This window comes from Haemaphysalis longicornis, unplaced genomic scaffold (assembly GCF_048455015.1).
Source record: "Haemaphysalis longicornis isolate Haplotype H1 unplaced genomic scaffold, Haemaphysalis longicornis Haplotype H1 scaffold_7, whole genome shotgun sequence".
Lineage (NCBI taxonomy): Eukaryota > Metazoa > Arthropoda > Arachnida > Ixodida > Ixodidae > Haemaphysalis > Haemaphysalis longicornis.
The window spans coordinates 33976365-33992234 of NW_027526422.1; the positions used below are offsets into that span (position 1 = coordinate 33976365).

The 15870-nt window shown below is 46.5% G+C and overlaps 1 protein-coding gene across 1 annotated transcript; it reads right to left on the reverse strand.

Annotated features, from left to right (window-relative positions):
* Positions 1-256: 256 nt before the first annotated feature.
* LOC144145163 (neuferricin-like) lies at positions 257-15802 on the reverse strand. Its single transcript, XM_077676669.1, has 4 exons — positions 15389-15802; positions 15148-15288; positions 9955-10141; positions 257-4408 (listed from the first exon to the last, which is right to left on the reverse strand). Exons 1-4 carry the CDS (start codon positions 15714-15716, stop codon positions 4189-4191), a joined length of 876 nt encoding a protein of 291 aa, XP_077532795.1. The 5' UTR covers positions 15717-15802; the 3' UTR covers positions 257-4188.
* Positions 15803-15870: the final 68 nt, after the last annotated feature.

Genomic DNA, 15870 nt, shown 5'->3' on the forward strand with positions numbered 1-15870 from the left:
GACAGAAACGAGCTAAAATGTGTCCTAATCAGAAATTATACCCAGAAAATAGCATCTAATTACACGAATTTTCAATCCACTTTTTTAATCTCCCACAGCCCCTTAACTGCCGCCAGCTCTACCTGCCAAACAATAATGTGACACTTCCAGACACTTAAGCTGTCACATTCTTGAAGCTCTCCCAACCACATCTTAAGCTATGCAAGCACAGATGTCACCTGTCTTTTTTTAATGTCTGTGATGCAACTCACGTTGGTAATATGAAAGGCACATTATTTTATTAGGCACATTCAGCACACTGGCAATACAAAAGACCAGACAAGAATGCAAGAAAACAAAGCCGCATCCTTAAAGAGCAAGCATAAAACGTTAAGTGCGAACAGTTCTATAAATAAACCAACCTTCCCAGCTGTTTCTTTTTAGAGCGTCTTTACACGGCAACAGTTCACCGGGGATACACTTACACGGTTTTACTAAAGATTTCAGATTTAAAGCACCGTAAAAACACTTGGCAATTGCATGAGTTCAACTTGATTTAGATTCTATCGCTTGAAATTCCAGTGGGCAGACATATGTGCCAGCCCAAACCAAGAATCAGACCACTGAGCTAAAGTGGTGGCCTTAATTATTGCACAGCAAGAAACAACCATCTTTTAAGAGAGCTTTCAAAGCACCACACCTTGCAACAGAACAAAAAGTAACACGACACATGCGTAGACACATTGCAGCACTGAGACCCTTGACATGCAGTTGTACAAACGCAGCACCCAAGCCACACCTGGGCTACAAGGCTGGCCATAGCGGCAAGTGATAACTTTATGCCACCTGGGCTCCTCTAAAATCAGCTCAAATCTTGTACACACAAACAGCCGTAGCTTCAAGCATCGAGTCTTCTGCTCCTTGCCGAGGATTAGAAGCTACAAGTCTATTAAAATGCTCGATATAGATGATCACCTACTTGCTCACAAAACATGAGAAGTGAATTCAAGCACACTGCAATCCAGGCAAAACTTTCAACCAGGACGATGACGCAACAAAACTCCCAACAGTCTCTAGACAAAGTACAACCACATGGATGCAGACCAAACACAAAGGTCCAGGCATAAAGAACAATGGGCTGCGAATGATGCCAACGCCAAAGCCCCTTACAACAGGTACTAACTATGCCATCCGTTGCCGCTCGAGCTACAAAAACCTGGATGTGCTGCTACTATTGCTGCTGGCTGGTTAGCAAAAGCCCGTTACCAAGCTACAGTGCCTGGTTGGCATTCACCTATATTTAATAACTATTAATTTTGTATGCTGCAAAGAAATCCTGACAAACACGGGCAGCAGAAATAAATATTACATTATGCAAAAAATACCACTGACATTTTTTGAAATAAGTTACGTGACCTAAAAAGCTACGTGACAATGAGAAAACACCACGCTATATTAGTACATTCATGTAACCTTGAAGGAGAGAGTGAACTTTATTTATCCTTAAGCATTGCAACTGTAAGCAAAAAATATAAACAAACTTAATTTCCGAACAGAAAATACAGGTCAAAGTTCGTTACCATGTTCAGGCAGTTCATTGCGTTTTTGTCTTAATGAGAGTACAAGGTTTATTTCCATGTAAAAAAAAATGGTAGCGGCTTAGCTCAGCTAACCTTGGATATGCAAAGCAAAAGCTTGGCTCAGTCTGCTTGAGTCTTTGTTTCGCTTGGTTAACCTTTGATGTAGCTGTATTGCTGACCGCGGCTCAAAGACGTTCGGTCCCGTGCAACGCTCACAGAAGGAGGCCCGGCCTCGCTATCATTCTCGGCGGACATGGCGTTCCTCTTTCACGGCAAACGCGGCGCAAGAAGAGTCACATAGCCCGAGACGACCCAGCGGCATATGCGTGGGACGCTGCGGGTTTGGTCAGCTGCCGATCAGCTGAGCGGCTGCTCCCGTCGCGGCTGCCGCCGCTACGCGAGCAGAACGGCTGAAAACGGGGTTTTGTGCGCACTGCCAACAGCGGGACCGGCAAATCACGCGATGTGCTTCGAGGGGTGTGTCGCAGAGGGGTGCATCTAAGGTCAAAAGGTGAACTTGCGCATCCACGGCGAAACCGCTGGATGAAAGTGGTACAGCGTTGCTTTAAAATATTTCGAAAAGAATTCGTCATGCCAATACGATTCACATTCATTATCTATGCACAGCCAGCAGCTTAATTGCTCTCTCTATCGGCTGCGTCAATCGCCTCTTTCCTTCATAATGAGCCCAAGAACCTCAATGCCAACAAAACAAAAAAAAGAAAGAAAAAACTGCAGTATAAGTCACAAACACACCTTACGAACAAGCATTAACGTCAACCACTAACGCTGCAATTGAGCCAAACACAACCAGGGGAAATTGTAAGTGAAATTTTACCTGCTACTTATTAAGCGCCTTTCAGGGGGGCAGTCAAATTTCACATTTGCTGATTAACAATACAACACACGGAGCAGTCAGTACCCCTGCCTGCACGGGGGCTTTGAACAGGCCAACACTGCGCAACATGACTGCCGAAGTACTAAAAGCCTTACAATTCTAAACACTTTATACACAGCCGTGCAGAATCCATTGCTTCTTGTGCGCTCTAAGATGCCTGTAGAGACAACTGTGTACAGATGCCACAGCAATATGAAACAAAGTAACTTGAACAGTGCAGTGGGGGGTAGAAAACTGTTTGAGACTAAAGCGCTTATGCAGCTCGGCTAAGTTCATCACACAGTCAAGTTTGTCTCAAGTCAGAACATCACACTTGATAGCTCATACATGGGCACTTTCACCTTTATTCCTTTCGCTGCTGACGATTAACTCTGGTGCCATGACAAGATGACCATGACATCACAGAAAGTAGATTGTGCTTAAATGGTGCTTGTGTTCGCAAGTACATGCCAACAAAGCATTCCCTCTTTTGACCAAGCGATTCCTTTCGCAGATTTCATCATCCTTTAGTGGCAGTTAGTCTGGTGGATGGTAATGAAAGGGCGCAGCATCTCACAACAGAATAAAGCAAAGCAACAGAAAATGTTGCTACCTACTATCATTACTACTTAAAGCGATGTTCAAGCTTTATACAGCTGCACTGTACCCAGAACTGTAAGCATGCTTTCAATACTCCCTGCGCACCATACCTCAACTGCACGAAAACAGCGGCACCAGCACGACATCCGGGTTGTACGGGTGCTACCACCTCTAAAAAGTAATACTGGTGTTACACGACATTAAGAATAAAAATTGCTTCAAGGTGTGGTAGTCAAGAAAAACAACCTCTGGTTAATAGACTGCTTGACAAAGGCAAGCAGGTGCTTTATGAATGCATCCCGTCCCCAGCAAATTATCAACAAAATTCGCATTTTTGTGGCGGCATCAGCTCCTTGCCCGTAGATAGCTGCCCTCACCTACTTTACTACTTGGCACACTTAATTTTTAGTTCCTCACTATTACATCAACACTGCTACCAAACTCTACCTGAATACCTCCTGCAAGTCTGGAAATGCATTTTGGTGCCATCCTGACAACACTGCAATCTACATAATTAAGAAGTCATAATTAAGTTGAAAATAAATTCTTTAGTTAGTTTGTTTACTTTAACATGTAACATCATTCAGATTTGGAATCACATTTTCGTGTTTCATTGCTGTCTGTCCCGAACACACTTTTTAACAGAAAAACTTTTATATTGCACCATGAAGCCTTTAGCCGTAGTGACACCGCACACTGCCATGTGTCAATAATATTGGAAATGAGATGGTCCACTTTGTTTCTAGCACTTTGCAGACACTTTACAAACATTCGTGGCAGAGGCCAACAAGGCAGGCTCACCGGTTGGTCGACTAAGGACTTCTCTTTTACGAGATGCTCAAAGCCGTAGTAGAAAACCCCTTGAGTACATCATTTATTCTTCAACAGCGTCTTTCTGAAAAGGTGTGCTTTGATTGCATGGATTACTCGATACAGTCCCCACCACCCAAGTGTTCGTTTGCTCCTAATGTGGCGGGTAGAGATCAAACCAGGTCCCCGAACCCATGAAGCGGCCTCTTCCTACACACTGGGCCCAACATGAGCAAGGCCCTGCTCCCTCGCAGCTTCAGGAAACAAGATGAAGCCATGCCTCCACACAGAAAAGGTTAAAGATGGCAGGGGGGCTTCATTGCCATGGCGGCGCGTGCCGCTTCACTTGGAGTTTGGCACCTGGCACGTGTCCGACGTGGGAGGGCACCCTGGGTACTCCTTCAGGCGCGGGTCGTCCAGGTCGCCCCGGTTCTTGTGCGACGCTCCCTCCCGGTGGTTGGACGGGGGCCCCGAAGTGCGCACGCACACGCACCGCACCGAGTTGTCTTCCTTGTCAAAGTACTGCCGCGGCACTCCAACCCAGCTGCGTTCCACGCCTCCACTGCAAAGGGAGGAACCCGGCGGCAGGAATCAGCAGTGGAAAACAAAAATTGAGCACTGCCAGCAACCGCCATACCAAGTTGTGCAGCCTTGGCTAATACCCCCATGTCAGGTGTGACGCTCGTGTTGACGACGATGACACCGTGGCGGGAACATACCCACTGAGCGTCCCACCTCACCCTGTCACACGGGCACTTTCAATATGGATTGAAGCGAAGCGCGATTGACTTTTCGAGCTCGACGCATCTCCGCTGCTACATGGCACGTTTCAATGACGATTGAGAAGTTGCACCGGTCACACTCACGTACGCCAGATGGCGGAAAAAATGTATTGGCCGCGAGGGGCCACCACTGGAGAGGCTGGCGCTGCGATCGTTTTGACTTCACTTGTAGGATCCCCGCTCTTACCTTGCTGCGCAGTTGGCTTGCAGCGAATGACATTTCGTTTAGGACGCGCTTTTTAAGTGCATTTTCGCGCTAATTCTCGGCGTTTGAAGTTAATTATCAGTGCGTGGAGCGTAGTTTCACCTCATGGGGACTTTATAACCGTGGTGGTGTATGCGGGCGTATGCGACCGAACCCGGTGTAAGCGTAAGCTGCGGCTTGTTTTCCCGATCAAGATTTAGCTCGGCTACGATGATCACAGAGCTAAATTTCTAGATTTTCGGCTGTCGTTCTCAAGAAATAAGTGAAGCAGGAAATCATGAAGCGTTTACTGCTCACAAACGCTCCGCACACGCGTCCGCCGTGCCTGCCCGCCGGTGGCTCGAACTGACATAGGTCGCGACAGCAACACCTTGTTGCCGCTTTTTAAAATCACACTGATTGCGGAAAAGGAGTTCCACATTCGCGAAAGTCGATGTTAGTGTGGTGAAAAATTGTGCTACGTAGTGTCATCAGCTGTGATTTTCAAGGCGATGCCGCGATCTTCGCCGACCGGCTGCGGATGTCGGGCCCCGCGCCACCGGCCCGTTCGCGCACGGAGCGGCAAGCGGCCGAAGGGTGGCGATACCTGCGCGCAAAAATCGTCCGAGGCCGTGGCAGGTATCTTGATCATCGATCGCATAAATGGCTGTAACCACGGAAACAAACTTCCATATATGAGAAAGGGGGTGACAGTGCGGTGAAAAGTTGTGTTAGGGACTGTCATTTGCGACTATAACGACAGCGGCGATAAAATATCTGCCGCGACACTAAGCCTAAAGTTTCCAACATCGGACTCCGCGCATTCGAAACCAGAGGCGAGCTAGCTGTTGGAGAAGACCTTCTTCTAAAACTCTCCGTGCGCAAGCGTGTTGCTTTGGGCTCCCCGAACTTCTTGGGGGCCTCCAACGCTTGGTTCCCCTATTTTTAAACTCCCCATTACCCCACGACGTGTTTCGCGTCGTACGCAACCGCGCCTTCTGTGAGCAATCGTGAGTTCTCGAACTTGATGCTAGAGAAAGGCGCAGGCTCATTGTAAGCAGACAAAAGCCCGTGTTGTGTTACAGAGGTCTTAATTAAAAATAAACATAGCCACATCTAAACCCCCTCGAAGTCGTTAAAAACTCTCGTTAATACCATTCGCACATTACGAACAAGTCGCGAAAAGTAAACATATGAGCAGTACAGAGTACTAGTGATCGTTAATCAAATCAGGGCATAAATGTAAAAAAAAACATTGGAGGGGAAATAGGCAATGCTTAAGCCAAAGTGCAGATCGTATCAGAACTTTTAAGTCTGTGCGGCGAAGCAGTCCACTCACCGATCTCACGTAGTCATTCATTTACCAGGCAATGCGCGCAGTACGCGTGGTGAGATCACAACTGAGTGGCACGTTTCTGTCGCTGTTGCAAGATCTATTTTCTTGCACACACAGTCGCGTACATGTCACGTCGAAAGTATTTCATAATGAATTAACAGCGTACTTTTCTCAGCACCAATTGTATCGTCCTTGGCGTTAGCTGGCTCCGAACGAGCTGTCGGTGGTGATGGTAGCAACTACCCAGCCGCGGCGGTGTAGTCGAGAACAAGCGAGCCGTTGATTACTTGCCCGGGTTATTTGGCCAGTGTAGACAACTTTTTTCCGTAATTTGCATTAAAACTGCAAGGAGGGGGCACACGGTAGCCACAACAAAAAAACGTGCGGTTGCATAAGCACAGTAAATGTGTTCTAGCAGACGACAGCATAACCCGGCGTCCTAAAAGTGACGTCACTCATAGGTGGCGCCACGGTATGTCCTCGGGGCCAATTTTGCGGCCGGCGTCTGGTAACTTTGTGCAGTCGTAGGTATTCGTAACTATATAAATGTTATCGCACGCTTACTTGGGTCAAGTTATTTGACACAATTCGTGGCGTTAGTTGGCATATTCTCTTACGAAGTGGAGAACCCCTGAAAAATGCCGGGCAACATGGCACGGGGGCCGCTTGTACCGATTGACTGGGATTGTCAACTTCTGTACCATTACTCAGTGGGGACGAGAGTATCCCTGCTTTCGTCTGATTATGCTTGGAAACCTCAATCGCGCTTGGGGAACCAGGATTGAGTTCGAGCGGGATCGGGCTTGATCACGACTGAAACTGGCCGTGTAGCAGCGCCCAATACGAATTGAGCTCGATCCGGATCTACTCAATCGCTATTGGAAGTGCCCGTGTGACAGGGGTGTAAGTTAAAGAACTAACCTAAATTTCTTCTAAATGTGAACTGGTTACAGAGACCAGATTTTATAGCTGCAAACGCATGCTACAGGATTTGTGTACTAGAGATGCCGTCACTCTATTACCGCAGCAAAAATGCCTGAAACATACCTTAAGCTTTCATTCTACCGTAAAGCTCTGAGAGAAGTGAGCCTTGAATATCACCCGCACCTCTTCTTGGGCAAAATATCTAATTTCGATTCGATTTCAGTTCAGTTTCGATTTCAGTTCTGCAAAACAACATGTTTTGCATTCGACATTAGAGTTAGCTGGGCATTCTCGGTATCTCAGCAATTACAATACCGCACTTATGTCATGTTGTCGGCTCTAGGATGAGTAGATAATCCGTCCAGAATCACCGTACCGCAAGCCGTGCGGTAGCACAGTCAAGCCAAGCTATCTAAAGTAAGCCTCATAGGGAATTGGCAAGGAGGATGCAGAGAGGAGGAAAGCACTTTTGAATTGATGTTTCTACTAAATGAAGTCGCATAAACGCACCGAGAGTGGTCTAAACATGGCCTAGGGACTCCAGACTACAATTTGCGCAAGTAATCAATCCCGACATGTTTACAAAGCACTTCAGCGTCCCTTTAAAGAGAACGAGCAAGTGCCAATTAAACCCACGTAATGATGCAAATAACCAAATGATTGTTTGCTCACCTATAACGGTTGTGCATAAGATTGTCCCATAATTATTTTTTTCAGTTAGGCTTCACTGCTACTTAGCCTATTCTTGCTGCTGACAGTAAAGTGAAATTGTAAAACATGCTTGTAGCTAAATTGTACACATCCACTAAATTTATCTCTTATTTTGCTGTTCAGGATAGGTCTAGAACCTTTGTTTGACTGTTAACTCTTTCGGGACCGCCCGAAAAAGTGATGAAAAAGTGAGGTCTCGCTACAAATTTTTTATTACATAAAGCAAAGGCACCATCCTTCCTTAGCATATACCAAAATGCAGGTAATTATATGTTCTTTGACATACAATAACAAGTTTTACTGCAACATTGACGATAGAACCATGAAAAAATCTTAAAGTAAGAACTTTGTAAAAAAACTACAGAAAAAGATAGAAAAAAGCGTAAATATAAAAATATTAAAAAAGAATAAAATTATTTCAGGATATACAAAATCTAACACAATGCTTTGTTTCTTCATCACGAAAGTTTGATGCGGCTAGGTGTAACTGGTTTTTTGTTTTGTGCGTGATCTCTTTGGCACTAGGGCCATGGCTACGTCGTCGCCCAGGTACACGCCGGGCTTTCGTCTCGGCGAAAACTTGATCCCTTTCTGAGATGTTGGCAGGAGATCACCACCATAGGTAGTTAACACCCTAGCGAACAAATATAAACCAGCCAGAACATATTTCAAGCGCACATACCTACTCCAGAGACAATTGAAACCGAAACCAACACCCACCTTTGAGCGCGATTTGATGTTCCAGGCTGATCGACACCTGAATCCTCACTCGAGCTGAAATCCGATCTCTAAAGCCGCATTCGGACTCTTCACTGCCACTCTCATCGTTAAAATCCACAGTAGAAGGCGAAGATATGCGAGACGAGATGAGGCGGATTTCTTATCGCGCTTGCCCGAGTATGACGCCATGTTTGTTTACATTCGAAACCACTGCCCGTCAGAATAAAATATCTGATGCGTTGCCGCCTGGCGATAAAAAAAGAAACTTCACAAAAGAGAAAACTATAGTTTTCAAACTATCTCCTAGATGCCGCTAGGTGTTCCATCGAGCGAAAATTTGTATTCTGCAGGCTCGTGAAACCATCGATCATATGTGATCGATGGCCTATGGAGCGGTCCTGAAAGAGTTAAGCTCAGAAAAGGAGAACACACCAGGAGCCCTTCATGACTGCTTCACGAACTTCGGCAACATTACACAGGCTTGCCAATCTGATTTCATGCTAGTTCAGCAACCAAAATTCGAACCTGAACATATTTGATGGCTAATATCGAATTTTTTGTTAACTCGCACAGTTTGTACAAGTTAGGCACGGTGAAAAATCAACTGAAGTCTGCCCACTGAACTTGCAAGTATGCCGCCACGTAAGCAGCAATTTCAGATGCACTTTTTTTCATGAAAGTGTTTATGCCCAGGTACAGCAAGATCTCACCGACGTCATATCCATCATGGAAATGGCATCACCAGAAAAAGTTCCATTAACACGGCTGTGCCCGGATTCGAGCCATGAAGCCTCTCGCCGCAACGGGAGATCGCTCTGCCAACTGCGCTATAAATTCAAGCGCAAGTAGGTCTACGAACGCACCTGATGTCTTTCTCACTACATTCATTTAGATGGCGCTGCTGTCTAGGACAGGTGAAGCAAAGTAGTTCATCATGACGCTAATGAGCGCCAACAGTTGGTGCCTCGATGCCAGCGTCTTCGTGTCGGCGGGACGTGGGTGGATTGAGGCACCCTCCACCACCTACTGCTTTCGGTTTCGGTTTCGTTTCGTTCGCACGGTTTTCAAGGGGCTGTGGTTTCAGTCGGATTTACGCAATGTTCCGGCACATGCAATCCAAAGTCTAACGTTGATGCATCTAATGGTGCCGTACCGACGTAATATAAATAGCGATGTGCAAGTTCATATGGATGCACAATTAACATTTAACTGCTCCTATGAAGGCACATTTCAGTTTTGTGTTTTACCGATTCCTATGAAAGAGGCATCAACCACATTTTTTACATTTAAGACTGCACACAAAATGCTCGAAACGGATGCTGATCATGGTCTACACATTTTAAAATCGAACCCGGTAACCTAATATACCTACACCTATCTATAAATTTCTTTTAATAAGTGATGCATATGAGAAGAAAAAAAATGAGGCAGCAACTGCAGTGCGGGCTCACCTGCTCTTACTGCACCAAACCTTGCTGCCCGTCTGTGGAGTCCACTCGGAGTTGCAGAGGGGAAACGACTTGCTGGCTTCCTTGGCCAGGTAGTCCTTCTGCTTTGCCCGCTCCACGGCCGCCCAGATCCTCTGCAGCTCACTGGTCGGCTGGCCATCATTGGTGTAGTACCGGCCTGCCAGCTTGCCTGTTGGAAAGACGATCCGTCGTTGCAGCCATCGGCCTCCAGTGACTCCACACAGTACTCAACCCGAGTAGTGAAATTACCATCCCAAAATAATAATAACACTAATACTTTATAACTCTAAGGACTGTTGTGGTATTGCAACAAGGCAGGGGCTCCCCACTAGGAGGCCTGTTATACTGCTCTAGCAAGTACACATACACGCAGGCTCGACAATAATAACAATAGTAGCTGCAATAACAAAATCGACTGATTGATTTGATTGATTGTAGGGTTTAACGCGCCGACGCAACGCAAATAGTGGAGGGCTCCAGATTAATTTTGACCACCTGGGGATCTTTAACGTGCGCCGAAATCTCGTACACACGGGCGTTTTTGCTTTTCGCCTCCATCAGAAAAGCGGCCGCCGCGGCCGGGAATCGAACTTGCGACCTCGTGCTCAGCAGCACAACGCCTTAGCCACTGAGCCACCGCGGCGGGTCGCAATAACAAAATCATGCACCCCTTTGTCTAATGACGATGATGGTTGAACACGAAGCTTTCTCGTGAGGGATTCCTTGGTTGTCGTTGTTAGGACTGAATTGTTGAGCTTTGACTTTGACTGCACACAGTTTGGACTTTTGATCACGCAGCTCTGACTTTGACCCTTCGCCATTTGGTTTCGCATGAAGAAGGCTTCATGTTCAACCACTGCTGTCGTTAGACGGAGGGGTGCATGATATTTCTCATTTTGCACATCCATGCCCCCCTCTCTAAATTCTAACTGCTTCATCCGTGTTGAAATGGCGCAATCGTATAGACGTTGGCTTCATAACGCAAGAGACCCAGGTTCGATTCACACCACGGGAAGCATCTTTTTTTTTTCATTTCGCCCAGAATCATCATCATCTTCAGAGAAACTTGGCTTTTCTGCAGTCTGTTTTCATCGTGACATACACCATCAGTGAGACTTAGAAACCTTCGCTTTATAAAACAAAGGGGTGGGGAGAAGGACCTGCAAGCCTGGCGACACTGGGGTTTACAGGTGCATTACAGGTGGGGTTTATGGGATTTCTGCACCAGGGGGTGACGCCGTCCAGGCGTCCAAGCGGCACCTGGAGGACTGGTGGCGAAAATTCCTGGTGTGTTGGCAAGCGCCATGAACATTGCCGATAGCAGCCGACGTTTTGCTTTACCCTATGGTTTTGTCTTTTTTCACTACTTCGTTTCTTCGTTTTTACGTGTGAACACTGGCTAGACACCCATCACGGTTGCCGTCCGTTACAAAGGGTAGGGCCACATGCACGTCCATTGAGTGCTGATGCGTGCTGACAGATCAGTTTGGTGCCAGTTCTGTCAAGGAGTCCATGGGATGTGGTTGCAGATGGTAAGGACTGCTTGAAGAAGAGATGTACGCCGCTGGTGTTACACACAGCCTAACAAGAGCTGAAGACTAGCAGTCTCGACGTGGCTTAGGCAAGCAGCCCGCGGTGCCGCTTAGAGGCAGCTCGTGGATTGACTTGGCTGCGTGTGGTGACTGAACAGCCCACGCAAAAAGCTTGCCAAGCCAAGCAGCGACTACTTGCCATGAAGCTTTTATGCACTGTTCTAGAAAAAAAAAAAAAAAAGCACTTCCTGAGGCTAGCTGTTAAATGTCCCATGACACTGCATGCATGCTAATAACCTCAAGACACCACAGCACAATTAGAACACGAAACTATAAAAATTCTGCTTTAATTCCTCCTTGAAATTGATGTGAAAATCGATGTGGCAACTTAGATAATACCTTTCACCCCCTTAAAAGACATATACTACAACACAAGCAGGATTTATAGGGAGCCAGCACAATTGTGTAACATCAACAGTCGGCTGTACTATGGTGGTCACACTTAGTGAGAACAGCGTGCATGCGCGCTGCGGGGGCAAAGAGAGCATAAATCTCATCGTGCACATCGCGTCATCAGGCGGCAGCGTATCGTCTGCTACTTGCGAGCTGCCGCCGCTCAAGAAGCAGTCAATGTTGCCAGTGGCTGCCGTGAACGGCAAAAATAATACTGCGGCACTGGAAGAAAAGTTTAGAGATTTATTTTGCACGCCAAATGTAGGAAAGCAAGAATGAATCGCAGTCTTTTTCTGCTATGTGCACAGGCATTCTGCAGCCGTGAAGATAGCTAGCACGGGCCGTCACTGCGAGCTGTGGAATGTTTTCACGATACGTGAAAACCAGCTTCACGATACGTGACTACCACGCGCATTGTCTGCAACGGGCCTCGCAATCTAGAAAACTTTCATCTGTGTGGGTGTAAATAAGGACGAATATCAGCTGATTACTAACCTTGTTTCGAACCAAAAAAGCGAGCCTCACCCTTGCATTGCTTCTGTTCCTTATTTTTTTGTATTTTTGTGCGTTTTGTGCAATGTTGTCAATAACAGTAGCTCATAGTTTGTTTCTTAATTTGTGTATTTTTAGCAATCTGCTAGCTATGGCTTGAGGCATAACTAGCTTTACTACAAGTTGAGGAAGGCCTTTGTTAAAACGGAGAAGCAAGCTAATGTGCGTTAAGAAGTTGTACAGTGAAGCCCCCCCGCCCCCCGCCCGGGAGTGGGGAAGCTAGCTTCTTGATTTTAAAGAATTTTTATTTCAAGGCCTAGCACAGCTTATATCCGGGAACAACCCCGACAATGTGGTAGGGTCCCATTCTTGGTTTTTTCGCAAAACACACCTTCTTCATTTGGGCGTCAGTGAAATTATTATAAGTTGTGGAGTGAAGCCGACCTGAACGCTTTCCACTCTCATTCACGAAATTTGTTGAGAGGGGCATGGCAGCTAAGAATAAATCTGAAGTATTTCGCACAGCTCAAGTCTAAGTATTATTACACGGTTTATATGCACCCAGGGTCAGCAGCAGCGCTCCATAGTAACACCACAGACCTCTTGCCGCAGGTGATATTCCTCAAGTGATCTGGTACCAATATCCCGCACACGTGCAGCGCGTCTCCTTCAGTGGTAAGAATACAACGAATGTCGGAGCGCAATTTCAAATCTATGATTAGGATATTAGGATACACCAGCCCACGCCAGCTCAGTGGGACCAGTCATTGTTCCATACGCGAGTTACAGAAACTATCAGGACAAGTCATTGTGCACTTGAGCCAGCGACGACTGCTTTAGTAATGCTTTGTTTGCTTCCAAATGGACATTCGAGAAACTGCATTGTAGTTTCTTAAACCACGTTGACTGAAGTTATTGCTACGCCTATGCGGCTGCAACTTGTCCCGCAGCTCGCAGTGACGGCTCGTGCCGCGATCTTCACGGTTGCAGAATGACGACACGCGTTGTAGGAAAAGACCGAGATTCTTTCGTGCTTCCCTACATCAACCGTTTTGTTTGCGTTCAAAATAAATCTCTGGACCTTTTTTTTCCAGCACCGCAGTAATTATTTTTGTCGTTCACAGCCACCACAGACAACGTCAACTGCTGCTGAGCAGCGGCAGCTCGCAAGTAGCAGGCGATGCGCTGCTGCCTGAAGACGTGAAGCACGCACCGAGCTCTGTACTCTCCTGGCCCCCAGAGCGCGCATGCGCGCTGTGTCCATTCGGCGCCGTTAGGAAGCTCTAGTAGTAGCTTGCGCCATGCGCTCCCGTGTTCCCACTGTGCGACCGCCATAGTACATAGCTAGCCACTACATCACTGCAAGTGTACTTTGAGCAAAAGCAAGTTGAGGTTGGGGTACTCCATGATGCAACCACTGAAAGAAAAATTCTTGCCCAGATCCAGGTTTACAGCACACTTTGCGATATAAAAACGAAAAAGAGCAGTGTGTACTGATTATTACTTCTAAAATCACAAATCTCAACACACGCGCACTGTGCATAAGGAATAATTTAAGGCTTCTCTTGGCATGGGTGGAAAGAGTAACAGGGAAAGGGCGATTCCTCAAACTGCAGTCATCAGCATGCCGACTGCTGTTAATTCTGGCCACGCTGCCAGAAGATGGCTTCAAGTGAATACTTTCTTTCATTAGAATGCACGGCTGTAAGAGTCATCAGCAAATGGCCTCATTGCAGTGAAAGGAAAGAAATACATGACATGGGAACAACCAAAAAATTGATTGTAGGGTTTAACGTGCCGACGCAACGCAGGCGATGAGGTGCGCCGCAGTGGAGGGCTCCGGATTAGTTTTGACCACCTGGGGATCTTTATCATGCGCCGAAATCTCGTATGCATGGGCGTTTTTGTTTTGCTTTTCGCCTCCATCGAAACGTGGCCGCCGCTACCAGGAATCGAACCCGCAACCTTGTGCTCAGCAGTGCAATGCCTTAGCCACTGAGCCACCGCGGTGGGTGAGCAACCAAAAAAGACAGACTGGGAGCTGTCCTGGTGCCTAATGTTTTTTGTTTCCTGCACTTAGTTTTCTTTCGTGTTGTTATTTTTTCTTTGCTTTTCTCCTAAGTGGTACGAAAGCAATTACTTTTGTCTGCACATGCATCCTGTGGTTAAATGGTAAGGCAAGAATTATGGGATAATGAACAGCTTTTTTTTTTTTTGTCTTTCAAGCGGCTGTGAGCTCCTTCGAGTCTTACCTGTAAGAACTCACGGAAATAATTACCTATAGTGTAACACGAGTCTTGCCACAAGGACACCTATTTCACAAAAATGAATTGCTTGTGACACGTTAAAAAGAAAATCTTCAACTACCATGAACTCAACATTGCTCTCACTGAGACCTCTCCGTAGAATGCTACCTATACCAAAACGAACATCTGTGCAAAACGTGACATGAATATTAACTCTTTAGTAAAGTTGACGCCCACGCGAACGCATACGCTGCCACGCCCCCGCCACATGTCAAGCTACGATTCTTTGATATTATTACTGATCATGAAAAATCTGAAAACTGCTCAGGTTTCAAGCATCGATCAAGTAATTCATGCAGGAAATAAATATTAAAATTAAAAGATTAAAACAGAAAGATTAAAATAATAAAGCGAAGAAAACGCAGTACAAATGGGTGGTGTCGCCAACATACCAACGAAACGGTAGTCCTTTTCGTAGAAATCCACCCATTGGGTGAACGACAGTAGGCTGTCATCTGACATGCCAGTGAGGTCATCTGTCAGACCTTCCTCGGTGAACTCGCCAGTAATGTAGGCCCTCGACGCATCTTTTCCTGCAAAGCCGGTTCGAAAAAACATTGCCGTTGGTTAGAACCAGGAAATGCTCGCTTATGAGAGAGGACATCTCGCCATAAAACTAAAGTGACCGCTTACCCGCGAATTGGGCGTAACCTCCACCAGGCCTGTAGTGTTCGGCACCTTTCGAGACATCGTAAACGCGACCCAGCACTGCTAAATAAAGTCCGAGAGAGTCTCCGCTGCCGTCGTACTTTGCCAGCTCTTCCGGGGTGAACACTCCCTTGGCGGTTCCGCTTGAAGAACAAAAGAAGCTTCCAACATACTTCGCTGACCTCAGCACAGCGCTGTGGGCTTTACGAACAAGGCCAGGATACTTTTCACGCGGAATAGGTTCGAAATACACAAAGGCGACAGCAAGAAGCGCTACTACCAACGCTGAGCCAAATATCAGTCTCGCCGCCATTTTCGCAAGCTGCGCTCAACGTTGCCAAACGAGAACCAAGCAAGCGCCAGGTTTGCCCAAGTTTGTGCGTTTTGGTTTTGACATCCAGGGGCCCTGCACAAATTTCTAGGGAGAAGTCTATTCTGATTGGGTTTCAGTTTTGGTCACGTGATTC